This window comes from Rattus norvegicus, chromosome 17 (genome assembly GCF_021556685.1).
Source record: "Rattus norvegicus strain SHRSP/BbbUtx chromosome 17, alternate assembly SHRSP_T2T, whole genome shotgun sequence".
NCBI lineage: Eukaryota > Metazoa > Chordata > Mammalia > Rodentia > Muridae > Rattus > Rattus norvegicus.
Window position 1 is genome coordinate 14,478,369 of NC_141550.1, and position 28,000 is coordinate 14,506,368.

At 43.6% G+C, this 28,000-nt stretch overlaps 2 protein-coding genes and 1 long non-coding RNA gene across 5 annotated transcripts; 2 read left to right on the top strand and 1 right to left on the bottom strand.

Moving 5' to 3' along the window:
• The first annotated feature begins 7,592 nt into the window (after positions 1-7,592).
• Positions 7,593-13,010, top strand: LOC148000013 (uncharacterized). Its single transcript, XM_087591668.1, has 5 exons — positions 7,593-7,807; positions 8,619-8,857; positions 8,992-9,043; positions 9,580-9,640; positions 9,890-13,010. Exons 2-5 carry the CDS (start codon positions 8,840-8,842, stop codon positions 10,470-10,472), a joined length of 714 nt encoding a protein of 237 aa, XP_087447794.1. The 5' UTR covers positions 7,593-7,807; positions 8,619-8,839; the 3' UTR covers positions 10,473-13,010.
• LOC148000014 (uncharacterized) lies at positions 10,609-11,301 on the top strand (the record flags this gene model as incomplete). Its single annotated transcript, XM_087591761.1, has 1 exon — positions 10,609-11,301. A coding segment is annotated over one exon (693 nt), but the record flags the coding sequence as incomplete, so codon positions are not given.
• LOC148000015 (uncharacterized) lies at positions 12,744-27,261 on the bottom strand. 3 transcript variants are annotated; one of them, XR_015641124.1, is made up of 7 exons: positions 27,128-27,261; positions 24,869-24,982; positions 24,638-24,786; positions 23,776-23,847; positions 22,668-22,764; positions 13,497-13,674; positions 12,744-13,255 (listed from the first exon to the last, which is right to left on the bottom strand). It is a non-coding gene; the product is annotated as an uncharacterized LOC148000015 (long non-coding RNA). The 3 variants fall into 3 exon arrangements; XR_015641125.1 differs by lacking the exon at positions 24,869-24,982; XR_015641126.1 differs by lacking the exon at positions 23,776-23,847.
• Between the last annotated feature and the right edge of the window lie 739 nt (positions 27,262-28,000).

A 28,000-nucleotide genomic window follows, 5' to 3' on the forward strand; every position in this document is an offset into this window, starting at 1 on the left:
TCAGGAAGCACACGGTCTAAAATAATGAGTGAGTCTCTTTCAAGCAGTGTCTATGTCTGGAGTGTGTACAGCCTTTACCTCAGAGAGGGGCTCTTCCTTAATGCCTGTGCTTCCCTGTGTGCTAACACCATTAGTTAGTGAACTCCATCGTAAAATAGTCGAGGCTTCTCATACTTGAATTTCCTCTCAAAAAATCTTAAAATTAAATGGCTTTTCCTTTGCCTTTTCCCATCATTCTTTGCAATGCTTTTGTGATGGATAATTTTAATCCAGATTTTTTTTCCGCTGTAGCAACTTCCCCAAGTTTTTTCATGATTTCTCAATTAGTTTTGGAAAATAGTTTCAATCACTTGCTAACAAGTCCTCATGGTACTGTGCACTATTTATATTTCTTCTAAACTTTCAATTTTTGGTTTCATCTAGTTTAATGATTTCATATATTTTTGACAACCTCCTACAGGACAACTGCATCTACTTCAGTCATGGCCCTCGGGTTCTCCCATCCTCTACCCAACGCATTATTTCTTTATTTTTGCATTTGTGTGTCTACATAATAACTACAGAGTTTGACCTTCAAACTCTGGTACACACGGAGGAGCGATGATGTCATTGCATCTTGTTTGGGGAAATCTTCAAACTCTTATGTGTCATACAAAGGAAGATTTCCCAGGCATCAGGACTGTGTTTATCGTGTCTCTTGGCAGAATCAGTATCAACCAAATTGGCAAAACTCTTTTTAGATTATATATACACTTGGACACACAAATTGTGTGTGCATGTCTGTCTGTCTGTCAGTCTGTCTGTCTCGCTCTCTCCCTGTCTCTCTCACGCTGTGTGTGTGTGTGTGTGTGTGTGTGTGTGTGTGTGTGTGTGTGTGTGTGTATGTGTGGGGTGTCAATGACCAAGGGGGCTGGCTTACATGTTCAGAGGTCCATTATCATCAAGGACAGAAGCAAGGCATCTTCCAGAAGGCATGGTACTGGAAAAGTTGCTGAGAGTTTCGTGTCTGGATCAGCAGGCAGCCGGGAGAAGACTGGTGCAGGTAGGGAGAGGGTCTCAAAGCCAATTGGTAAAGTGTCATACCTCTTCCAACAAGGCCACCTAATTCAAAAAGGTCACGCTTCCTAGTAATGTAACTCCCTGTAGGCCAAGCATTCAAACACAAGTGTCTAAGGGGGAAAACCTATTCAAAGCACCACAGTGAGTGTAGACAGCCCTACAATTCCCAGAGAGGTTCACTTGATGATGTTGCCTTGATTAAAGGCTCTACCCTCAATTTGGAAGTCCCCTTCCCAGGAAAAACATTTGCAAACCAGACTTGGCTTTCAGACTCCATATTCTGCCATGAGTATGATTCATGGTGTACATGTTGATCTAGACTCAGCGGCAAGGGGGTCTATCACCCCACGAAGACCCACACCTAGAAGTGGAGCAGCTGTTGTTGGTTGCACAGAGGAGAATACTGGCAAAGACATTCTTCCTCAGATTCTCCAGTTGCAGGAATATTCCAGTAATGAGGTGGCAAGTCAGGAAGATGTGGAAATCCCATCAGGGAAACAGTATTGAGCTTCCACAAGCATCCTTATCAAGGTGTTGCCAAAATATGGCCATGCCACAGAGAGGATGACCTCATGGGAGTGCTTAAATTTAAATTAATCCACCACAAAGTTAATCGTGGGAAGGAGAGTAAATCTAGGGCCGAGCATGCAGTGCAGACTCACATTTCCCCAACTCCTCAGAAGCTGGGAAGTTGGCCATTTTGCCACTTTCCACTCAGCCTGGGGATTCTGCTTCTTCTCCTTTGAATCAGCCTCTTTCCTCGGGGTCCACTGTAGACTGCTTCTCTGCAAACTTCCTACCAGAAAATCACTGATTCATTTCAATACATTCCTAAAATGAGGTTGCTTAATGCAGATGAGGAAACAGAATTTGGTTCTTTATGGAAGACCTGGAAATCAAGAGGGTCACGAACTGTCATGGAGCCACACGAGGATTCAGAGAATTGTGGTGTCAACCAGGATTACTTGCCTGTGCACAAGAGAAATCTTCAACTTATCTGGGTGACAAGCAGTCCTGCAATTCCCCTCAACACCTCTGCAACTGCAGTGCACTGTATACCCTGGAGGATGCTCAAGGTGAGGACAGCGAGTGCTGGATGGAGAATTGATGTCACTAACGCCAATGCTCCCTCATTGGGCAGACAAGCTGCTGCCTCTGTCTGTGGTTCTCCATTGCTCTGGCAAAAGGGATTGCTTTGCTCTCAAGCACACAAAATTCATCCTCACCCTTAAATACTGAAACCTCATGCAGAGGGAGTTTGCTGCAAAACTCGGGGATTCTGTTGTTTTGGCCAATTCGAGGCGAGATGCTAGTAGGCGCACATGGCCTGAATCCTGCACACTGAACAGCAATGAGGACCATGAAATCTGGGAGTGTTCAGAATGTATGTGCAGTGTGCAGGGACAGGTGCTGTCTGTGTGTCCCCATAGTCCTTTATGTATCTTTACATAAACAGAAAATAATGTTCCTCTGGTTTTCCTATCATCCTTGATGCCATTCTCTCTCAGTGTTTCTCTCCCTCCCTCATCCCCAGAGACGGTCATAATCCCTTTCATATTTCTTGCTGTTTCCAGTTTTAGGCAACTGTATCTTACTATCTCCCCTCCACTACCCTCCACCTCCAATACCCTTTGTACTTTCCTGTTTTCTGGCATGACTCCACTAGAGAGGGGGGAGGGCACAATGCACTTGCCAGGGAAAGACTCAGGGAAGTAGGATGCCCATTCTTTGGGGTAGTAAATCAGTGGGTGGTATGGCTTTGTCACATCTGCCTGTGTTCTCTGCTTCCCAAGAGTTCCCCATACTGATTTGCAGGGTGGTTACACCTTGGTATCTATATGGTTTCTTCAAGGAGGATTTAATGTAGACCAAGTTTGCCTCTATTTTGCTATATGGCTGAAGCTGGCCTTGAACTCCTGAGCATCCTGCCTCCACCTCTCATGTGGTCAGATATTCAGGACTGGGGAGAGGTATTAACAACAGCTACCACTGGCCAATAAACGTGAGTTTTTCAATAGTTCCAGAGATGAGGACCTCAGCAGGCAGATGATGGATGATAAAAAGCTAAGCTTTGACAGTCCTCAACAGGATGAAGCGAGAGTTTGGAGCCACTGTATTCCATTCTGTGCACCACACATGCCATGCTTGTGGCACAAGCCTGTGATCCCAGCTCAGAGAGGAGACAGGAGGATCCGACGTCCAAGTTTTCAAGGTCATCTTCCCATACTTTAGAGTTTAGGTCAGTCTGTGACACATGAAGCCCTGTCTTTGAATAAATGTCCTTGTTCCAGCATATAAAAACACTGACGATGACTAAGTACTCTTATCTGAGGTACAGAGGAAGACTCAGTGGCAAAGCTCCTGCCTGTCACCCATGGCATGTCAGCCTAGATTTTTCAAAGTCTGAGAGAGAGCACTGGGAGGATAGTGACCCATAAAGTGGAGCCTCCATATGGTGATGGCTGTGGGTAGACTCAACACCATGCATACAATATCCATTAAATACACTTATATGATTATTAAAAGTATATCATTAAGCAATGGTTATCATTTACAATGAGCTTGTGAAAACCCTGCAAATTTTATAATCATAATGATAAGTTGGTCACATTTCTAACTGGAAATATAGCACTGGCTTCTATACTTCACATGCAATTTTAATTTTATATCTAAATAGGGGTCTATGGCTTGAGGAAGAGCACTGCTTAGTGCTTAGAACTCAGGAGAAGGAAGAAGAAAAGAAGAAGAAGATGAGGAGGAAGAGGAGGAGAGAACAGGAAGAGAAAAAAGGGGAGGAATAAGAGGACAAAATTAAAACAAAACTTTATGGAAAGAGCTGGCCACAACACCTTAACACCAGGGTCACTGAAGATGGCAGATACATTGTTCTCTAAGAAGAGTGTTAGATAGTAGCAAAATGCTCAACACACACACACTCATGCACACACACACACACACACACACACACACACACACACAGCCACAAAGACACTCAGTCACGTACAAACATTCATACTCACACACCCACAAAAAACACATACATCACATATTTCAATATCCAAGATGAATGACAATAACAAGGAAAGAGCATAAACATTTCATTCCTGTTCTTGGAGGCACCTGGAGCTCACTTCAGGGTGCTGTCTCTTCCTGTATGACTCTTAGGCCTAGCCTCACATTAGAGGTAATGTGTGTGCACTGTTGAAGAATCAGGGACTGTCACTATGTACCCAGGATTCTCTGAGACCTGCTTATAAGCCTGGGTTCACACAGGTAATAAAATTCAGCATTGGGTAGGCTTGCTGCTCATGTTTTGGGAACCAAGCAAGATCCATACATACAACTCCTTCCCAGGGAGAGTGGAGCCTACAAACTCTGAAGAAAGACCATCTAACAGGTCTAACTCTTAGCCAGGGGCCCTGCCTGCCAGATCTCCAGACCATCACAGTCTCCAGTCTCAGACTGACTTCTGTCAGAGCAGAGAATAGGTGATAAATGTGTGTGTGTGTGTGTGTGTGTGTGTGTGTGTGTGACTGAGTGTGTGTCTGTCTGTTTGTGTGTATGTGTGTGTGTATGTCTTTCTCTCTCTCTCTGTGTGTGTGTGTGTGTGTGTTTGAGTGTAACTTGTGGACACATATGTGACTGTTGGGACAACTTGAGGTATCAGTGCTCTTCTTCTATTGTTTGAATCTGGGGCCATTGGGGTTGTGAGGTTACAGAGGGGGTGCTTTTACTGCTCGAGCAACTCAACATCAGCCCCATACCAGAAATATCTGTGCTTCGGTGCCACGGCCTTAAGCTGAGAAAACTCAGGATGACAAGGCCCTCCTTCACTGAGCATGCTCAAGATCAGACTGTACCACCTACCACTGGATGACATCACATGCTTCTGTGTTCAGGGAAGATGGTGCCTTACAAAGTATGTGTGTACTCTTCATGCCTGTGACGGATACAGAGTCTTCACTCTCTATGCCCATCTCTGTTATTTTGCTTTTGTACTAAGACACAGCTACTGCTGCTCACTTACACCATCTCCAAACACAGTACAGGCACACAGCACCTCTTATAGGTGTGGGTGTCCATGTGCTCACCCACTGTTGTAAAGGAAACTTGACCACAGTACACATTGAACCTCACACAATAATAGTGAGTGAAATCAGTATAGAAGTTTGTTGTGGTTTGCCCTGAGTTATCTGTATTTTCATGCTAATTCCACTGCCCCAAGGACAGCTGCCTAGTCACACACTCAGGAATCAGGTGACTTCACCAGAACCTTCTCCCCATTGAATTTGTAAAGTACATGTGAGGGGCAGGTACAGGATAGAAGGAGGCCTGTCATTGGAGGAAAAGGAAAGATGGGCTGCAGAGAAGTTTGGAGGAAGAGGAGGAGACGAGAACAGAAAGGAAGAGGAAGGAGGGAGAGAGAGAAACAAGTGGTGGCAGGACGATGGATGCTGATGTGAAGGCCTCGCTCTGTGGATTTACAGGTTCTTATTAATGTTCTCAAGGGATGGATGGTACCGGGCTTTGTATGTTAAAGTGGGCAATTATATGTTACCATTCGGTCAAAGATTGTTGTCTTTTATGGGACTGTTTGAGTGTAGGAAAGTGTGTGACTGCAAAAGACACTTGGTGGCCGAGGAGATGGGATGTGTTTATGCCAAGTTATCTAGCATATATCTTGGGGCATCGCGGTAGGGACCAAGTGGGATAAAAGACACCGAAACTTTTTTTATTTTTATATTTTTACAACGACAGAAGTTCCTAAAATCAGAAGTGCCACAGGCTCGGGGATACCGTTTCTGAGAATGGACTCAAAGGATGTGACCTACACCCTGACAAGGAAACACCTGCACATCCATGTTGATTGTGGTTCTACCAACAACAACAAGACAGTTAATTGGGCACTTAAAATAAGTAATATTACCCATCAAAGGTGCTATTAGAGTTTGCTAACTTAAAAGATTGCACGTTTAAAGAAAAGAAGCAAAACATTACTAGGCACTCCTATGATAGAAATTTTAGTTCTGATTTTCCCACATTCAATCTTTGTTCCCATCTTTATTAAATTTGATATTTATTATTTACATTTCAAATGTTATTCCCTTTCCCAGTTTCCAGGCCAACAACCCCCTAAGCCCTCCATCTCCCCTTCTATATGGTGTTCCCTTCCCCATCCTACCCCCATTACTGTGCTTCCCCCAAGAGTCCCATTCACTGGGGGGTCCAGCCTCGGCAGGACCAAGGGCTTCCCCTTCAACTGCTGCTCTTACTGGGCTATTCATTGCTACCTATGCAGTTGGAGCCCAGGGTTAGTCCAGGTATAGTCTTTGGGTAGTGGCTTACTCCCTGGAAGCTCTGGTTGGTTGGCATTTTTGTTCATACCCACATGCATTCTAATTATTAGGACATGAATTTCATTATCCTTCGCGTTCTATTCTGGAAGACAATCAAACTACATTGTATGCGATTATATTAAATAATGACAAAGCTAAAACTAGGAGAAAAATGGAAGTTTACTGTCTGACAGGAGTAGAGCTGTGATCACATATTGGACAAATAGTACTCTACAGAGAAGTAGAACCCCAAAAAGAATCCATAAGAGAAAAACACGAGTTCCTCACAGAAGTCAATTTTCTCAAAAACCAAGAACCTGATGGACTCAGGGAGATATCCTTCCAGAAGAAAATGGAAAGCGTAAATTTGTGGTTTCTTCAGAGACCCAGGAAGGTGATAATGTTTTCTGGGGCTGACCATGAAGAATGCTTTGCTTCAGCAGACACATGAAAGAGTATTTGGCTAAAGCAAACACAGGTAAAAGGTTGTTTTTCTATACTAAACCCATGAAAGGACACGTGATATTTAGAAGGAACATTAATATGACCCTAGAGACAATGGGATCTCTGACTTTGGTCTGCCTTACATTGCATTGCTGATTTCCTCCTGTGGATCCTTCTGAGAAGACTCGCCAAAGAAACTGGAGGATTCTTGCTCTGTCATTAGACTTGGACCCCATTTGTGATACCCCCAGATTCTTCTGAATAGAACTAACCCTGTTGACTCATGTGTGGCACCTGTGAGTAGAGGGGACTGAAGCTGCTAACACATGTTTGTTGTTTACTAGGGAACTGGACTGAGTACAAGGAAGATTGGAATGTCCTAAAAGCACTATTTCCAATCAGCTCCCTGTCCCCCATATCCTAATAACATTCCTCTTTCACTGGTGGGTGGAGGGTCAGAGGGGAGGGTGAAATCTTATAAAAGTAGGTTGAGCAAAATAAATGCCTACACCAAGAAAGACTGATGCTCAAAAAGAAGGAACAAAATATGGACAGAGGTCTATTTGTGCCTGATACAGCAACAGGATTAGGAAGAAGGGAAAGGGAAAAGACACAGCAGGTAACTCTGGCATGGAGGTTGGGGAGGGGCAGTGGCATCTCTCCCCTGGCAGGAGCCCTTTGTGATAAGGAGACCACAGCTGTGTGATGTGGCCTGAGCCCCATTGAAAAGTCACATGCATTACAGCACAGGTCAGTGGCCTGTGAGCTGCACTGCGATTCAGAAGATGGAAAGATTTCTCAATCTGATGAATAGCATTATTTACTCATGGGTGAGCCCCAGCACGATAGACACATCAATGGACATGATCATTGCCATTCTGTGTGGAGCTCGGCTCTTTCTTCTACTGACCCCCTTCCTGAAGAACCTCCCTGTGTCACCATGTGAAAGTGAAAAGGACATCACAGAGGTGAGGAGAACCTTTTTTCACATGGAATAGAAAGGCAGTCTGGTCACAACTGCTCCTCTAAGTCTTCATAGACATAGAGGTGTAGTGACAATTCTGGTATTAAAAAAACATAAATATAAGAATTTATTTTTTAAACTCTGGTGGGTTTTAAGGGGCTGCTTCAGATTGTCCAAGTAACAGTATTGTCACATGATCAAGGAGGAGCATGAATTTGTCAACAGCAGATAGTTTCATTATTCTTGTGACTTTTGGAATTCTGGGAACTTTTTGGAGTGTATATAAAAGCTAGATCCTCGCGAGGCTTGGGGGTACTCGTTTGTTGGGCATTGCTATACCTTTCTGGTGGTTGTGGTTTGGTAACTAGTTGTGCAAACAGAAGAAAGAAGGTTTCCTGGATATCCTGACAGTAAAGATCAAACCTTCACCAAGAACATCCCCCATAATCAGCATAAAATAGTCTAAGAATAATGTCTCCCCCTTACCCCTCATTCCTTCTCATTTATCTAGTGTTAGGGGATAGAATGGGTGGGACAAAAAAGCTGGAGAAGGATGGAAGTAAGAAGAACCAACAAATTAGCTAAAATCTAGCTACAGACACGTAATGGGAAATCGCCAGAAATACTCTGAATGGGATAGGTGAAGGACATACTTGAGTGTTGCCCTGAGGTGTCTGCCTGAAGCTTTCACACCATTGGTAAGAGGATGCAGTAGGTCACTAAGTAGGATTCTGGCTACTTGGGCAGACTGCATTTCTGAGTTGCTGAGGACGCAGAACAAGCTCAGTGCAAGGCAATCTGTCCTCTCTGCTCAGGTGCTTGGTTTCAATTGTGTTGAGCTGATGTGAAGCAGGTGACAAGACCATGGCCACAGATCAGGGCTTGAGTCTCCTCTCCTCTGAGGAAGCAGATATCACCTGACAGACCAGAGCCAGCTGCATAGTCTGAGGAACCCTGACTGAGGACATCACTGGTAACTGTGGCATAGGAAGCCCCTTTTGCTGTCTTTGCAACAGAGTAATAAGGAGATGGATTTATGTACAGTGTTGAAGAGGCAAGTAGGGATGAGAGAGATCTCCCTGGCTAATTAAAATTTTATGTACTAAAGGACTGAAGAGAGAAGGCAGCTTGTTAATGGGAGTGAGGAAGAAAGGACCCCAGCTAATTTGTGTGGTTTATAAATGACAGGATGTGAGGATGAGGCAGAGACAAACCAGGAAGAAAATCGCTACTCTAAAAGGTAGGCTACTGTTTCTCAGGGTTGAGATATTAAATCTACCTGCCCCTGAGTGACCAGGGTCATGATGAGAGACATGCTCCCAAAGACATGATATGCAGCACAGAAGAGTGGCTGCAGGGAAGGAACATAGATTCAGAAAACACCCAGGTTTTGTGATAGAAAGGAGCTGTGGTTGGCCTGGGATGGGTGCTGCACATGGGAATGTTGTTCAAGGCACTGGAGTGATTCTGTGCCCCTTATGGGGGAATCCCACTTCCGCCTGAAAGCAGGGAGCTTCAGTTCTCTAAGTTGCAATTCTCTTTCAGATAACTGAACCTGTGACCCTTACCTTATTGTAAGAGGAATGACAGGAGTGGAGGGGGGAAGGAAATTTTTAATGGGCAGATAAACTCCCTCCATTCCTCTTGTGCACACTCAGTGTTCTGTCCTTGCACTATGGGAGTGGAGCATTCCATTCTTAGCATGGGGAGTCAAGAGAGAGACGCCTCAGTCCTTGGTGTTCTCAATCCTCATATTTTTTACATGACCATCTCCAGGTTGCAGAGATGCTGCAAAGATTGTGGATGAGACCAAGACTCTATCACAACCTATGAAAATGTAAGAATATTTGTCCTGTGGAATTTTTCATGCCAAAATGTGAGAGGAAGTTCTGGGCATCCTCATGGTGAAGATGCTATTGCAGGGTGGGATGGGAAGACAAGCCTCTTGGATATCACACTAAGAGACAGGGCTTATGGAGGCGATGAGGCCCTATATGGCTATTGGTGCCATAGTTACACAAGTTGTGGACCTCTTGTACTTCTGATGGGGGCTGATGCTTTTTCGTCCTATCTTTTGCACTTCTAGGGAGCAACTTCTCCAGGACTCCACACCACATCCCTGGTGGAACCGTCTTCAGAAAATGGACCACCTTCTGATATTTCAGCCATTGTCTCACCTCAATTGCTTGGAGTATCTTATACACAAGGAATTTAGTCACATTTTCTGGGGCATATCCACTCTTTTCTCTGAGTCAGTTGTGGCTGCTCCCAACATCCTCAGAAACCCTTCCTTAGCACAACACAAAACCCTCAGGTTTCATGATGCCTGTCGCCCTGCTGCCCAAGTTCCTTCCAGGGAGCAAGGACCTCCAGAGTGTTCCCAAGAACAGCCATTGCCTGCACAACTTGTGACACCAAGCACGTTAGCTGTGACAAAGGCCCAACTAATGCAAATCTTCCCAAGCTCTGCACCAATTAAAATACCTCCTTGTTTTAAGAGGCAGGCCTTTGGAAAAGTACGTCCTACCACTGACAAAGGTATACCTGTATCACTATTAATGGAAAACCATGCTTGTCCACATGGACAGTATTGGAAACACACCAAAGGTGATCCAAGAACATCAGGCAGTCTTTACGAAACCCACTCAAAACTTGACCCAAAACAATGAGTCTGTCAGGTCAGGCTCCATCCCTTGGGAGCATTGGCAGAATGCCCATAAGAATGAGGGGCCACAGAATGAATTAAAGGAAACTAATGTGGGACAAGAACAAGGAACCCCCATCACATTCCTCTCATCCTGAAAGTGGACCCAGCTACAGGGAAATTTTGTAGCAAAAACTGATAATTATTGCAAGAGCAGGGCTCAACTCTCCCAACCTGCCCAGCACTCCATCCTCAACCACAAAAGCTACATGTGGAACAAAATGAAGGGGACTGTGCCCATGGAGGTACCCTTACAGGAGGTCACAGAAAAGAATGAAAAATATACCACCATCAAGAAGGGCACTGGTTTAGGGGGCAAACACCTGCCTTGCCCTTCCATCAGCAACCTTGAGAAGGGGCTGAAATTCAGGAACGCCACACTAAGGACAGACAAGCAGCTTTTTGTAAAGGCTGCTAATGATCATACCTGCCTTGATTCAAAAAACGAAAGGAAGCCACAGTCAAATTGTACAGAACTTCCAGTCAAACCCAGAAGGAAACCATATCTGCATTTCCTTGAGGCAAGCGATCTCGCCACACCTGGAGTTCCAGCCTCAAACCTTCCCCAGGTTGTGTTTCCCTACTCCTCCATTTGTGATTCCAAGGAGGAGTACTATTCAAAGGCTGCCATGATCCTGGAAAATTTGCATCACCAGGACCCAGGAGGGGCAAGGGTAGAAAATGCCTCAACTGCCAGGCTAGAGAGTGCTCTGTGGAAGCACTCAGCTGCAGAGGTGCAGGAGAACCAAAGAGCCCCTCAACCTGATGCCAGTCATGGGCCCTCACAAGTCTGACCAGATCCCTTTCAGACATACCTGAGTATTCAGCAACCTGACTTTTGCCTCCACGCAAAACCCCAGCAGAGCACGACTGGAATGAAGTGAAACAGGCAGTCTCCAAATAAATACCAATACAAAAATTGACAAGCATCCACAAAGGAAGATTTCAGGATGTGGACTCAGCTCATCACTGCTGTCCTTTAATAGTGCTTGGTCAGGATGAAACTGTCCCACCCTCATCAGCCAAACCAACATAGTGGAGGTGAAAGAAGAGCCATCTGCATGGACAGTGAGTCTGGGATCCAGTGAGAGTCACAATGGCCAAGCTATCGGTATCAGTCCCAGGGACTATGGGTCTTTACAGCCCAACAAACATCCTGGTCATCTGCAAACACCTACCCTACAGCCCTCAGTTCACTCCATCCAAAATATACAAACACACAGTATGATAGACCTGAAATCAAAGGAGCAGGCACCGCCCTGGCCTGTGAGAAATGATCCAGGTGTCCCCAGTAAAGTACACCCTGCCAAGGTCAGCTTGCCTTCAAAACACTGGATGCATACCTTCCAGAATACATGCCAAAACCCCGTAAATACCCTGGGTTTAGGTGATGACTCCAGGAGGAGACATGAGAGCGTAGAAACTGGAGAGATATGTGTCCCAAAGGAAAAACACGAAGTGAAAGATTTCAAGGGGTCCCATCCCCATGAAGGGAAGCAAATTACTATAAGATATAGAGCTATAAGCCAGGGAGAAAGGCTTCGAAGAGTAAGTCCTTGCATCCCAAGCTGCACCCAGATCAGGGACACAACCAAGACTTGGATACCAGGGAAAGGGGAAGTTACTTCGAAGAGCTCTTGGAATAAAATCACAAAGAATGCTTCAAAATATGGAGGCTCCAGCACAAAATACTTAGGGCAAGGGGATTCCTTAGAGAATGTTCTCTCCACACCAGGTACTGAGCAAGTACAGGAGGTGGTAACAAGAAACAAGGTCCTCTATAATACAGTAGCTGAAATACAATCACTTGTGAATGCTCTGGCTCAGATCCTGAAAACACTGAAGAGTACCGATCATCCCACTCTTCTATGGGTCTGCATGAAACAATCCATAGCAGAACAGTAAACAGATTGAGCTGTGGCCATGTCAGCCCTGAGATCAATAATTATCCCTTCACATATACGGTGATTGAAGACCAACTACAGTCAGGGATTGAAGCCCAGAGAGTGTGTGATCTGAACCAAGGTGAGACAGATATCAGCTTTGATCAGCTCCCCATCCCCAAGGGAAGTGATTTTCCTTCTGAGTACAGGGGAAGTGGAGACAAGCAGGAGTCAGGTCTTGCTGACCAGAGATTCTGTGACCCAAATAAAATCACAACAAATGTTGGAATGGTCTGCTGGGCACATCCATTCCTTTGGATACAGAGAAAACAGAAACAAACACCAGCTAGAAATTGTCCATGAACCCCTTTTACCACATCAAACTACAAAGAAAGGAACGGGCTGTTGCCGTTCTCTGAGTCCCATGGAGAATTTTCCAATCAAGCACGGGGGAAATGACTGCTTAAGGACTTCAGTTGCTGCCCACCAAGCCTCTCACACCAGGTAGATCTCACCAGGCAAGGAGCAGGAGGCTCTGGCCATCATTGTTCAAGATGTCCCATCTGCCCATCCATTGTGTCCCCCATGCTTCCTGGTAATAAACTGGGTTTTGTCCCTGCAAAGAAAGGGTTTTCTTTTCGGAGTTCTTCCTCCTGCACTCATGGCTCCTTCCCAGATAGGAGCTGCTTCCTTGTAAACACTCCTGCCTTTCACCACAGTGGTTTCTGTCTTACATTGATGGAGCAGCATGTTTCTGCCTCAGTGCAGTTCATGGAGAAGACAGGGCAGGTGGGAAGGCACAGTCACTTTGAGGTGTCTTTGTCACACAATACATCACTCTACAGTCAGTAATAATTTTCTGTCACTGCAAAGACAACAAAACACTACATTTTTTTTAGGACACGCCAACCATGTGAAGACCCCACCCAGGTCTAGGTCCCAATGTGTTCCCTTCATTTTCTCACCTTGATGATTGAGTCACTGTACACACAATGTGCAGATACAGCAACCACAAACATTTCGTCCTTCCTACAAAGGTAGGAAAAGCTCTCCCTACATTCCCAGGACAGACATAGGGAATACCTATCCCAGGAGTCCTTACTCACATTGATGTAGGCTGAGCCCATATCAGTACTTATTACAGCCTGTTCAATAGGTCAGTAACTGTCCACAGTCTTCCTTCCAATGTGACTAGAGCCAGAGCCATAGTAGAACGTGCAGTCTGTACCATAGGTGGTTACTGAGGGCCATGTCACAGAGGCCTGCCCAGCAAAACAGGAAAACCTGCAGAGAAACCAGAGACATCAGAGTCAGTCCCCTCAGTGCCCAAACTGTAGACCTGGAATCATCCTGCCCAGGCCATCACCTTGCTGACATGTGGACATTCAGGTAATATGGTGCTGCACCAGTGCCAACCTGGTGTAGACAATGTCTGTCACTTGTAGATTGTTTCCTGGTAGAAGAAGTCCTGGTAGAAGAATTTGGAAACCTGAATTCGTAGCTTATGGTGCTTCTGGATCTATCAAGACCCAAGGTCCTATCTGCATTCATTTTCTAGCATAGTTCGATCTCCTCTCTCCTTCCATAATGGTCTTTTTGATTCTGAATCCCTCCTGCAAGCCCTGAATGAAACAATCCATTGTCATCCCCCACTGTTTCACCAGATCTCATCTCTCCTTCTTTTGTACTTTCTTCATCTATTGGTTTTTAGTGTACAATAAAGAATATACACAGCACCCAGACTATCAGCCAGGTGCTGTAACACGCCTAGGGTCCCAGGTGAGGAGGACACAACATCTGTTACGACACTGGGAGTGACTGGCTCTCCTGGGAACCAGGGATGCAGGAACCTTTGCCCAGCCATCTGTTGGAGGTCCCTTATGGTCTGAACTTGTGCCCTGAGCAGTCATTGGACACTGGTCCCATATCCATTCCCACATCACCGAAATGAAGCCCATCACCCAGGTTCTAGAACATGTCCAGGATCTCAGGAACACAGGATCACAGAGGAAGCTCAACATCCAGGAGATTGACACAGGCAGGAGCCCTGGAGAACTGACACACTCAAGGTCACAGTTGACGAAACAACTTCCTTCCCAACACACAGTATAACTGGGACCCACATAGAAACCAGCAAAACACAAACCCCACCCACGCAGAGGCCCAGGTTTGTCCCAGATTTTACCTATGCTCCAAGGAATCTCAGGCTTCTCAATTCCCTCCAATCCACTTGTTCAACATGCAGACAAATTTTGAATCACAGGAGCTGTGACAAAACAGGTCCTCAGGAGCTTCGTCACTAGGACTTCAGTATCTCAGAGGCAACTTGACCACCAGAAGCTTTGAAATATAGGATCCTAGGATCAGAAAGACACCTGGACTCTGAGAGTTCTGACACAACCAAGATCACAAGAAGGACAGGCTCCAGTCAGAGACAGGTCGGGCAGGCACTAGAGGAAAGCAGATGCCAAATGGCAAGCAGAAGATAAATAAGCCATAGAAACCAAGGCTAGTTATCATCAGAAACCAGTTCTCCCCCTACAATAAGTCCTGGACTTGCCATCACACCTATAAAGCAAGATTCAAAAGTAAAATGATATCCCATGATAATGATAGAGTCCTTTGAGAAGGCCATAACTCCCCGGAAGAAATACAGGAAAATACAACCAAACAGGTAAAGGAATTGAACAAAAACAGCCTAGATATAAAAACAGAAACAGAAACAATAAAGAAATATCAAAAGGCAAGAGCCCTCAAGATAGATAACCTAGGAAAGAGATCAGGAATCATAGATGCAAGCATCGCCAATAGAATACAAGAGATACAAGAGAAAATCTCAGGAGCAGAAGATACCATAGAAAACATAGACACAACAATCAACGAACATGCAAAGTGAAAAAAGGTCCTAACCCAAACCATCCAGGAAATCAGGGACACAGTGAGAAGACCAACCTTAAGGATAACAGGTATAGAAGAGAGTGAAGATTCCCAACTTAAATATCTTCAACTAATCATAGATGGAAACATCTCAAACTAAAACAAAGCAACAACAACAAAAAATGAGATGCCCATGAACACCCAAGTAGCCCACAGAACTCGATAGTTAAGAACAGAAAAAAAATTCCTACCGACACATAATAGTGAAAACACCAAATGCAGAAAACAAAGAAAGAACATTAAAAGCAATAAGGGAAACAGGTCAAGTAACATATTAAGGCAGACCTATCAAAATTACACCAGACTTTTCAACAAAGACCATGAAAGCCTGTCCCAGACGACACACCCACAAGTGGCCCATACCACTCAGTGAAACTGGAAGTACAATGTAGCCAAGACGTGGCAAGAAGAACAATTTCATAAAAAATACTATAAAAGGCCTCATTTTTCCCCATGCTAGCCTTCACACTTGGTCTAACTTTTTTATTTGCAGGGATTCAGGGCATGGCCCCAGAATCCCCTTTTGCCCTTTATGGCCTAGTTCTTGCCATGCAGGAAACACTGGGGGATGCCAGGAGTGATCCCCTGGACAAAGCCACCGCCCTGCTCAAAAGTGGCGATGCATGCTGCTTCCTATGGAGGTTTCCACGATTGCAGAAAACAGAGGTGTCCAAGTGTTCCTAAGTGTCCTCTACGCTGTCCCAGGACACGGTTCTCCTTTGTTCTGTCTGGCAAGCTTTAAGCTTCCCCCTGGCCCCTGGATGTTTGTGAACTAAATGAAAAGCCACATCAGTAGAAATGCTATACAGGGGCTCTGAGTTCCTTAAAAATGGGGCTTACCAGGTCCAGATATGTTCCGTGCAGAATTCTATCAGACCTTTAAGAGCTCATAGCGATATTATCCAAACTATTCCACAAAATTGAAGCTGATGGAGCGCTACCAAATTCCTTCTATGAAGCCACAATTACTCTTATACCTAAACCACACAAGGAAGGACCCAAAAAAGAAAGAGAACTTCAGACGAATTTCCCTTATGAATATCGACACAAAAATACTCAATAAAATTCTGCACACCGAATCCAAGAGCACATCAAAACAATCATCCACCATGATCAAGTAGGCTTCATCCCAGGCATGCAGGGAAGGTTTAATATACGGAAAACCATCAATGTAATCCACTATATAAACAAACTGAAACATCAAACCCACATGATCAATTTCATTAGATGCTGAGAAAACATTTGACAAAATTCAACACCCCTTCATGATAAAAGTCCTGGAAAGAATAGGAATTCAAGGTCCATACCTAAGCATAGCAAAATCCATATACAGCAAACCAGTAGCTAATATTAAACTAAATGGAGAGAAACTTGAAGCAATTCCACTAAAATCAGGGACAAGAAAAGGCTGTGCACTCTCTCCCTACATATTCGATATAGTTCTCAAAGTTCTAGCCAGAGCAATCAGACAACAAAAGGAGGTCAAGGGGATAGAGATTGGAAAGGAAGAAGTGAAAATATCACTATTTGTAGATGATATGATAGTATATTTAAGTGATCCCTAAAGTTCCAACAGAGAACTACTAAACCTGAGGAACACCATCAGCAAACTGGCTGGGTATAAAATTAACTCAGATTAATCAGTAGCCTTCCTCTACACAAGAGAGAAAAACAAGCCAAGAAAGAAATTAGGGGATCGACACCCTTCATAATAGTCCCAAATAGTATAAAACACATCGTTGTGAATCTAACCAAGCAAGTGAAAGATCTGTACTATAAGAACTTCAAGCCTCTGAAGAAAGACATTGAAGAAGATCTCAGAAGATGGAAAGATCTCCCACGCTCATGGATTGGCAGGATTAATATAGTAAAAACGGCCATTTTACCAAAAGCGATCTACAGATAAAATGCAATCCTCATGAAAATACCAATCTAATTTTCAGAGAATGAGACAGAACAATTTCCAAATTCATCTGGAATAGCAAAAAAACCAGGATAGTCCAAACTACCCTCAACAATAAAAGGACTTCAAGGTGAATCATTATCCCTGAACTCAAGCACTATTATAGAGCCATCCAATGGAAACCATCCAATGGAAAGAAGATAGCATTTTCAGGAAATGGTGCTGGTTCAACTGGAGGTCAGCACGTAGAAGAATGTAGATCGATCCATTCTTAGCACCCTGTACAAAGCTAAAGTACAACTGAATCAAGGAACTCCACATCAAACCAGATACACTCAAACTAATAGAAGAAAAAGTTGGGAAGAGTCTCGAACACATGGGCACTAGAGAAAATGTCCTGAACAAAATACCAATGGCTTAGGCTCTAAGATCAAGAATTGAGAAAGGGGATCTCATAAAACTGTCAAACTTCTGTAAGGCAAAGGACACTGCTGTTAGGACAAAATGGCAACCAACAGATTGGGGAAAGATCTTTACCAATACTACAACTGATAGAGGGATCATATCCAAAATACACAAAGAACTCAGGAACTTAGATGGCAGGAAAACAAATAGCCCTAATAAAAAATAGGGTTCAGAGCTAAACAAAGAATTCACAGCTGAGGAATGCTGAATGACAGAGAAGCACCTAAAGAAATGTTCAACATCTTTAGTCATAAGGGAAATGCAAATCAAAACAACCCTGAGATTCCACCTCACACCATTCGTAATGGCTAAGATCAAAAACTCATGTGACAGCTGATGCTGGCGAGGACATGGAGAAAGAAGAAAACTCCTCCATTGTTGGTGGGATTGCAGACGGGTACAAACATTCTGGGAATCAGACTGGAGGTTCCTCAGAAAATTGGACATTGAACATCCGAGGACTCAGCTATACCTCTCTTGGGCATATACCTAAAAGATGCCCCAAAATACAACAAAGACACATGTTCCACTATGATCATTAGCAGCCTTAGTTATAATAGCCAGAAGCTGGAAAGAACCCAGATGCCCTTCAACAGAGGAATGGATACAGAAATATGGTGCATTTCCACAATGGAATACTACTCAGCTATCAAAAACAATGGCTTCATGAAATTCATAGGCAAATGGAGGGATCTGGAAACTATCATCCTGAGTGAGGTAACCCAATTACAGAAAAACAAACATGGTATGCACTCACTGATAATTGGATATTAGCCCAAAAGCTCAAATTTCCCTAGATGCACAGAACACATGAAACTCAAGAAGGATGACCAAAATTCGAATGATTCACCCTTTCTTTAAAAGGGGAACATGAATACCCTTCGGAGGGAATAAGGAGGGAAAGTTTAGAACAGAGGCAGAAGGAACACCCCCTCTGTATATGTATGAGCCTGCCCCACGTGGCTCATACATATACAGCCACCAAACTAGATCAGATGAATGAAGCAAAGAAGTGCAGGCCGACAGGAACTGGATGTAGATCTCCCATGAGAGACACAGCCAGAATACAGCAAATCCATAGGTGAATGCCATCAGCAAACCACTGAACTGAGAACAGGACCCCTGTTGAAGGAATCAGAGAAAGGACTGAAAGAGCTTGAAGGGACTTGAGACCCCATATAAACAACAATGCCAAATAACCAGAGCTTCCAGGGACTAAGCCACTACCCAAAGTCTATACATGGACTGACCCTGGGCTCCACCCCCATAGGTAACAATAAATATCCTAGTAAGAGCACCAGTGGAAGGGGAAGCCCTTGGTCCTGCCAAGACTGAACCCCTAGTGAACCTAATTGTTGGACAGAGGGCAGTAATGGGGGAAGGATGGGCAGGGGAATACCCATATAGAAGAGGAGGGGAAGTGGTTATGGGGATGTTGTCCCGGAAACCCGGAAAGGGAATAACAATCGAAATGTAAATAAGAAATACCCAAGTTAATGAAGATGGAAAAAAATAAAATACAATAAAAATCAACTGTTAATATAGAAATATGTGATAGAATCCACTTCCCATATCACAGATACTTAAAGTTAAGCATATCGAAACCATAATGTAGTAAATATGGTTCCCACACTTCTCTATGCACATGCACAATCTCACCTATCCATCAGATGCACATACCCTTATTTCCTACATACAAATTACTCCCTAGTTATAATATATTGCATCATAGAAAATATTCATCAAAATTTCCATGACCCTTTAGTAAATATACTGTCACTTCAACATTCCCCTGCACCCAAATCCCTTGACGTGGGTGTGGACCCTCAGAAGACTGGACGCTCTGGAGAAATCAGAGAAGACTACCCCTGTCCACATTCCTGACCAAAGAGGGAATCACCTAGTGCCAGATCTGCCCTCTGCACACAGGAACCTAGGAGTAGTCAGTGGCAGGACCCTTCTGATTCCTTCCTGTGCTGAGAGCAGAAAGACAATCACTAGCACCACCTACATGCCTGAAGGCAGAGCACTCCGTTCCCAGAAATGGCTGAAAGAAAACAGGAAAACAGGTATACAGGAGTGCTGACACACAGCCTACAGTAGGGTCAAAGCCATTCTCAGAAATATCAAGACAAGCTAATGCCAGAGACAACTGATGGTGAGAAGCAAGCTCAGGAACCCAAGCAACAGAAACCAAGATTACTTGGCACCATCAGTTCCCCCACCAAAGCAAATACTGGATATTCAAACACATAAGAAAAGCAAGATTTAGATTTAAAATCACATTGTATCTTGATGATGGAGGAATTTAAGAAGGACATATATAACTCCTTTAAAGAAATACTGGGCAACACAAGTAAACAAGTTGAAGCACTTAGAGGAAATACAAAAATCCCTAAAAGATTTTCAGGAAAACGCAAATAAATAGGTGAAGGAATTGAACAAAACAATCCAGGAGATAAAAATGGAAATAGAAACAAGAAAGAAAGCACAAAGGGAGACAACCCTGGTGATAGAAAACCTAGGGAAGAGATCAGGAGTCACAGATGCCAGCATCACCAACAGAATACAGGAGATAGAAGAGAGAATCTCAGGAGCCAAAGATACCATAGAAAACATTGACACAACTGTCAAAGATAATATAAAACAGAAAAAAAAACCTCCTAGCCCAAAACACCCAGAAAATCCAGGACACAATGTGAAGATCAAACCTAAGGATAATAGGTATAGAAGGGAGTGAAGACTCCCAACTTAAAGGACCAGTAAATTTCTTCAACAAAATTATAGAAGAAAACTTCCCTAACCTAAAGAAAGACATGCCCATAAAGTACAAGAAGCCTACAGAACTCCAAATAGATAGGACCAGAAAAGTAATCCCTCCTGTCACATAATAGTCAAAACACCAAATGCACAAAACAAAGAAAGAATTTTAAAAGCAGTAAGGGAAAAAGGTCAAGTAACATATAAAGGTAGACCTTTAGGAATTATACCAGACTTCTCACCAGAGACTTTGAAAACCAGAAGATCCTGGACAGATGTCAGAGACCCTAAGAGAATACAAATGCCAGTCTAGGCTACTATATCCAGCAAAACTCTCAATTAACATGGAGAAACCAAGATATTCCATGACAAAACCAAATTTACACAATATCTTTCTACAAATCCATCCCTACAAAGGATAATAGATCGAAAAGACCAAAACAAGGATGGAAACCACATCCTAGAAAAGGCAAGACAGTAATCTCCTTTCAAAAATACCAAAAGAAGAGAGACACGCAGACATAATCCCACCTCTAAATATGAAAATAACAGAAAGCAACAATCACTTGTCCTTAATATCTCTCAACATCAATGGACTCGATTCCCCAAAAAAAATAAATAGACTAATAGACTGGACACGTAAAAAGGACCCAGCATATTTCTGCATGTAGGAAACCCACCTCAGAGACGACAGGCACTACCTCAGACGAAAAGACTAGAAAACAAATTTCAAAGCAAATGGTCTGAAGAAGCAAGTTGGAGTAGCCATTCTAAAATTGAATAAACTCAACTTTCAACTAAACATCATCAAAGAAGATAAGGTAGGACACTTCATATTCATCAATGGTAAAATCCGCCACGATGAACTCTCAATCCTAAACATCTATGCACTAAATACAAGGGCACCTACATACATAAAAGAAACCTTACTAAAGCTCAAACCACACATTGTACCTTACCCAGTAATAGCAGGAGAGTTCAACACCCCAATCTCATCAATGGACAGATTGTGGAAACAGAAACTAAACAGAGACATAGAGAAACTAACAGAAGTTCTGAACCAAATGGATTGAACAGCTACTCATAGTCCATTCCATCCTGAACCAGAAAGATAGACCTTCTTCGCAGCACCTCATGGTACCTTGTCCAAAACGGATAGTACAATCAGTCACAAAACAGTCCTCAACAGAAAGATAGAAATATTCCCATGCATCCTATCAGATCACCATGGACTATAGCTGATCTTCAATAACAAAAATAATGACAGAACGTGCACATAAACATGAAAGCTGAACAACACCCTACTCAATGATAACTTGGTCAAAAATAAATAAATAAATAAACAAACAAACAAACAAACAAACAAACAAATAAAGGACTTCTCAGAATTTAATGACAAAGGAGGTACCACATACCCAAACTTATGGGACACAATGAAAGTTGTGCCAACAGGAAAACTCATAGATCTGAGTGCCTCCAAAACATACTAGAGAGAGCTTAAATCAGCAGCTTGACAGCACACCTAGAAGCTCTAAAACAAAAAGAGGCAAACACACCCAAGAGGAGTAGAAGGCAAGAAATAGTCAAACTCAGTGAAGAGATCAACCAAGAAGAAACAAAAAGGACTGTACAAAGAATCAACTAGCCAAGAGCTGGTTCTTTGAGAAAATCAACACGAAAGGCTAAACCCTTAGACAGACTAATAAGAGTCCACAGAGAGTGTGTTCAAATTAAAAAAATTAAAAATGAAAAGGGAGACATAAGAACCGAATCTGAGGAAATTTAAAAAAATCATCAGATCCTACTACAAGAGCACATAATCAATAAAACTTGAAAATCTGGAGGAAATGCACAATTTTTCTAGAAAAATACCAGGTACCAAAGTTAAAGCAGGAACAGATAAACCATCTAAACAACCCTTTAACTCCTAAAGAAATAGAAGCAGTTATTAAAATTCTCGAAATCGAAAACAGCCCAGAACCAGATGGGGTTTGTGCAGAATTCTATCAGACCTGCATAGAAGACCTCACACCAATATTGTCCAAACTATTCCACAAAATAGAAACAGACAGAGCACTACCAAATTCCTTCTATGATGCCACAATTACTCTTATACCTAAAAACACACCAAGACCCAACAAAGAAAGAGAACTTCAGACCAATTTCCCCTACGAATATCAACACAAAAATACTCAATAAAATTCTTGCAAACCTCATCCAAGATCACATCTAGAAGGAGTGCACAAGTGTGCGGGAAAAGGCTCAAGTTGTCTCTTCTCCACGCTGCAGCAGGTTCACGCATTGTGTTTCTGAAAGAGAAGAACCCAGACGAGACACAGTGTAAGATCAACCACCCAGAATTTAGGGAGTGAGCAAGGAAAACTGATTCACACTTAAATACAAGTGGACCTAGCACAATAGACTCACATCTCTCCTGTCTCTGTAACCTATGCCTCCCTCAGAGAGAGCACATGAATGACAGAGGTGTCCTTTTCTTAAAAGCCCATTTTCCCATGAATTAAGTCTAAATGTTTATATATATAATTATGGCATATAATATATATTATTTAAATATGCAGGGGTCTAAATACACCCATAGATAAAAACTTTATTGGAGGAAAGGGGAACCAGAAAGTACCTGAAGGGTCTTGAGGCTTCTGCCACCTTCTTTGCATCCTGTTTGGACATGAGCTGACCTGACTGGAGTCTAACACTGCACTGCCGATCTGTCTTGACCACCAGTGGACAGAAACCCTTAGCTCACAGCCTGTTTGAGGGCCCTAAGGAGGCCCAACTATTACCGTTTAGGTGCTTTTTGAGAGACCTGTTTATGGCTCCTCCCGGGAATTTGCCTCTGGTCTCACACAAGAATAGTGAATCTTAGATAACCAAAGCCTGGAGTGCACAGGCTGGCTAATGTCCTCTACACTTGATCTGTGTACCACAATCATTGAGGCTCCAAGACTCAGGGAAAAGAAGGAAATGGACCTAAAAATATCCCTGCACCATCACACTTCCGCAGTACAGCTGTCTCATCACAGAGGAGAGAGCATTGTGGCAGGGAGCTGTGAGCCACCCTTGGACACCAGGCCCTCTCAGGTGTCAGGGGATCAGCCAAGCTGACAGCCCTGCACGAGCTGCTCTGAGAGTTGGTCCTCAATGAGGATCACAACCACTTTGGGGCTTATATATCAGATATCCTGCATCTCAGATAGTTGGAATATTATTCATAGCAGTAGAAAACTAGGAAGCTTGGAAGTAGCAGTAAGGTAATTTTATGGTTGTGTGTAGGGGTGTGGAGGTCACCACAACATGAATACCTGCATTAAATGGCTGCAGAGTTACGAAGGTTAAGAAGCACCGGCTCATATGAAGGAGACCAGGCACGTAGGCTGGAAGGAAAAGCAACTCTGTTATTCTATATTCTTTCCACACATAACCCCTGCTAACACTGACTGAACTGTACATAGCTTCCCAGCAGTACTTCGATATACAGTCAACATGAAGGAGCTTTGAATCTCACACTGTTGCATGTGTGCCCTGTGCCCAAGGTCTGGCAACAAGTCAGTGTCCACTGTGGTGTCTAAGCCACACTCTGTAGTGTTCTTTGTCACACTGTGAGGCAGGCACCTGTGGAGTCTGCTAAAAGATAATGTCCTCTTCTCTGTGTGTCATTTAAATTATTAGGGTATGTGCTGCATCAACACGCATTGAGCATGCCCTGGAGTACATAAACAGTTCTTAAGCTTATATTAGTGAACTCCTTTACTGAGCAGACTCACGGCATGACGCTCTGCCTCCATGGAGCCTGCTCAGGGATTGCCCGAAACTTCTGCCGTTAGGTCCAGGATCCTGTAGAGAAGCTACTCTGCTTTACCTATTGCAGTGGGCATGGCCTTCCAAAATGGATACCAATGCTCTCCTCACTCCCTCAAGTTTCTCCTTTCACCCTCCTCATCACTGCTTACTTTGGCTTTGACTCACTGCCATGACAGCCCTTGGTGTTTTTCTTGCTCTTAGACTATCAGTGTAGCCCACAGGGCAGGCATCGGCCATACTGCTCTCTCCATTTGGTCTGCATCACTGACGTCACAGGCAGGACATACACAGGTGTGCCGACTTCAGGGCAGTGAAGCCCTTCAGGGAAAAGGAGTCAGAGATGGACTTACTCCTCATATTCACCTTAGCAGTGTCCTGGTTAGGGAGCGGGAATATGGATGGCCCTTCCTCAAGTTTTTCAGTCCAGATGACAGGCACAATATATGTTCACCTCTCAAGGCTCAGCGGGAAACACTTTCACATCTTGTTCAGAAAGGTCGTTGCACCATTTGCTGGGAGAGAGAGGACATGACTGTTCAGCCTAGTAAATGTGCAAAAGGAACCAAAGGGTCCCATTTCCCATGGGTAACTCACCTGCTGCTGGTGGTCAAGGATCCAGGACATGTTGCAAATACAAAGTCAGGAGCTGGCATAGGGTGCCAGGCTTGACCAGTTTGACCATGACATCATGGCTGGTGCTGCTGTAAGCTGACAGAGCATAGAGCTAGTAGGTAAATTCCAGCCACTGGAGGAAGCCTATAAGCACACATACCCAGTGTTTCATTGCTGTCTGATGGTGTACAGACACACATCCCCAGGAAGCTAGAACCTGGCTCCTTCCAGAACCTCTCAGTCCTTATCAGGATACTCCCTGCTCCCATGGTTCAACAACCACGGAGATGAGCCTCTTCTCCTTCATCATTTGAGAGACACAGGAAAGAGTCTCTGTCGGAAAAATAACAAACAAACCCCAAAGCAATAGGTGACAAAACACACTGAAGGTGAGAGCTGAACCTAACCAAACAGACCATAATGAACAATGAAAAAGAAAACATGGTCCTTGGAAAGGAGAGAGGAAACTGAGGCAGCATTCCCAAACCTAACAACATTAAAAGATACAGAGTAAAATGAGAGAAACAAATGTATGTTGTACACTAGTACATATGCTAGGCTCTAAGAACCATTAGAACAAGGGTAGAGATGGCTCAGTGGTTAAGAGCATTGACTATTCTTCCAGAGGTCCTCAGTTCAATTACCAGTAATTTATCTGGTAGCTCACAACCATGTGTAATGGGATCTAATGTCCTCTGCTGGTGTGTCTAAAGAGAACAACACTATACTAACTTACATAAAATAAATAAACAGATCCAAGAAAAACAACCATTAAAACAGACCTAAGAACCTATGGGTAAGAATAGGAAACCTATATTGCAATCAACTGAGAGGGAGAAATGTGCAAACTTCCAAATACATATAAATTGCCTGAATAGGTCAATAACAAGCAATGAATTTAAAAGATTAATAACCAAAAAATCAACAATAAAGTCCAAGGTCAGATGTATTCAAAATGAATTCTACTAGATTTTTAAAGAACACCAATGGTCCTAAAATAATTCCATAAAATGAAATTAAAGGGACACTTTCCAATATGTTCCAAAAATCCAATGTAACCCTGTACCCAAAACCAGTGCTGCTTACCACCAGACATGATGATCCAAGACTCATCCCTCATGCACACACGGTAGAAGGAAAGAACTGGCCCCACATTTGTCTTTTGACTTTCACAGTGTGCAGATGCACACATACACTTAACACTACAATAAACCTCTAAAGGCATGCCCTACTATTTACATGGGGAAAATAAAACTAGATTTCAGAAAAACTACAATAAACGAAATACTATGCCAGTATTTTCATATAAAAGATGTGACAAACCTTAATGAGAGTACATGTTACTTCACACTAGTTCAGACACATTTAAAACTCACATTCATGACCAAGATCAGTTTACTAAGGAATAAAAGGTGAGATTGAAATACACAGATCCATACATTAAAAACACAAGAAGCATATATGAGACAAAAGAAAGTGCCTAGCTTTAAGAATGACATTTTGCAACACCATAAATAAAACAAAGCCAACCAACCAGAGCTTCCAAAGACTAAACCACTACACAAAGACTATACTACATGGACTGACCCAGGACCCCGACAGCACATGGAGCAGAGAATAGACTTGTGGGGCAACAATGCAACAATGGAAGGAGAAGCCATTGGTCCTGCCCACGTTGGACCCCCAGTGCAGAAGGGGGCTGCTAAGGGGGGTGGATGGAGGGACACTCGTATGGGGGAGGGGGAGGAGATGGTGGTTTATGGACAGGAAACCAGGAAAGGGAATAACCTTTGAAATGTAGGTAAAGAAGAAATATATCTAAAAAAATGACATTGTGTCATTTTCTAGAAAATAGGTGGAACTAAGGATAATGTTACACAAGATAAGAGAAGTTGCTAAAGAGAATTGTGGTGTTTTCTCCCCTATATAGAATGTGCACATTTGCAGGATCCTGAACATAAAAAGGGGACATCAAAGAGGGCAGGGCTCTGTTTCCCTGGGGTGGCCCACAGGACATGTCCTGGGCAGGGGCCTGGGTGTCTCAGTCAGCACTGACTGTACAGTGAGGGCTGCACAGAGTCCTAGGAGAGTCATAGACTCCTGCAGCCTTAACACCTCAGTTAGCCAGGCGGTGGGAAGAGAGGGTCAGTGCCTACAACCCAACCAAAGTGGATCTGACAAGTAGAGAAGTCAGGGTGAGGGACCCACTTCATTAGCAAGACTAGGAAGAGCAGGCTGTACCTTGGTGTTTGAGGAGTAGACAAGAGCCGCTGTCCTCTAATCATGGTGTCACACACTGCCTCAGCATACTGTCTCTGCCTCTGGAGTCCCAGAGTGAAACCTTAACCTCAATGATAGCAGGCCAGTTACCAACTGTCTCAGCCACCCTGCACCAACTGTAACTATGACTTAATTGGTCACATGTCCACAACTTGGCCAATCAGACTGGCTAGCCAACCAGGACTCTCCTGAATGGTCATATTGAAATCACGTGACTCCTACTCTCTAGTGAGAAGACTCACATTCAGACCATAGGGTGGGCAATAGTATTACAGCAGGGGTAAGGAAAGTCATTAGCCTGCTCTGTGCTTCCTTTCCAGAGATGTGACAGCTAGGGTGCACCTCCCCCAATCCCACCTCCTAATTCAGCAGGACAAGTCAGGATTGCACTTCCTTTCCCAGGTCCTGAAATACTGATTTATTTCCTAAGGTCAGGTTTTGGGTTTGCTCCCAGCTGTGTGTCCTCCCTAGTACAAGGGACTTCAGTTAGGTATTCAGTCCATGATTGTTCAGTTTTCACTAGGGATCACCTTTGGGTTCAGAGGGCAACAAGACTGAAGGAATTCCTGTCTTCAGGAAGCACACGGTCTAAAATAATGAGTGAGTCTCTTTCAAGCAGTGTCTACGTCTGGAGTGTGTACAGCCTTTACCTCAGAGAGGGGCTCTTCCTTAATGCCTGTGCTTCCCTGTGTGCTAACACCATTACCTAGTGAACTCCAAAGTGAACTCCATCGTAAAATAGTCGAGGCTTCTCATACTTGATTTTCCTCTCGAAATATCTTAAAATTAAATGGCTTTTCCTCTGCCTTTTCCCGTCATTCTTTGCAATACTTT

Coding starts and splice junctions, on each gene's coding strand:
- LOC148000013 (XM_087591668.1), top strand. Junction 9,044..9,579: donor GAAAATCGCTACTCTAAAAG/GTAGGCTACTGT, acceptor GACCATCTCCAG/GTTGCAGAGATGCTGCAAAG. Junction 9,641..9,889: donor CTATCACAACCTATGAAAAT/GTAAGAATATTT, acceptor TTGCACTTCTAG/GGAGCAACTTCTCCAGGACT.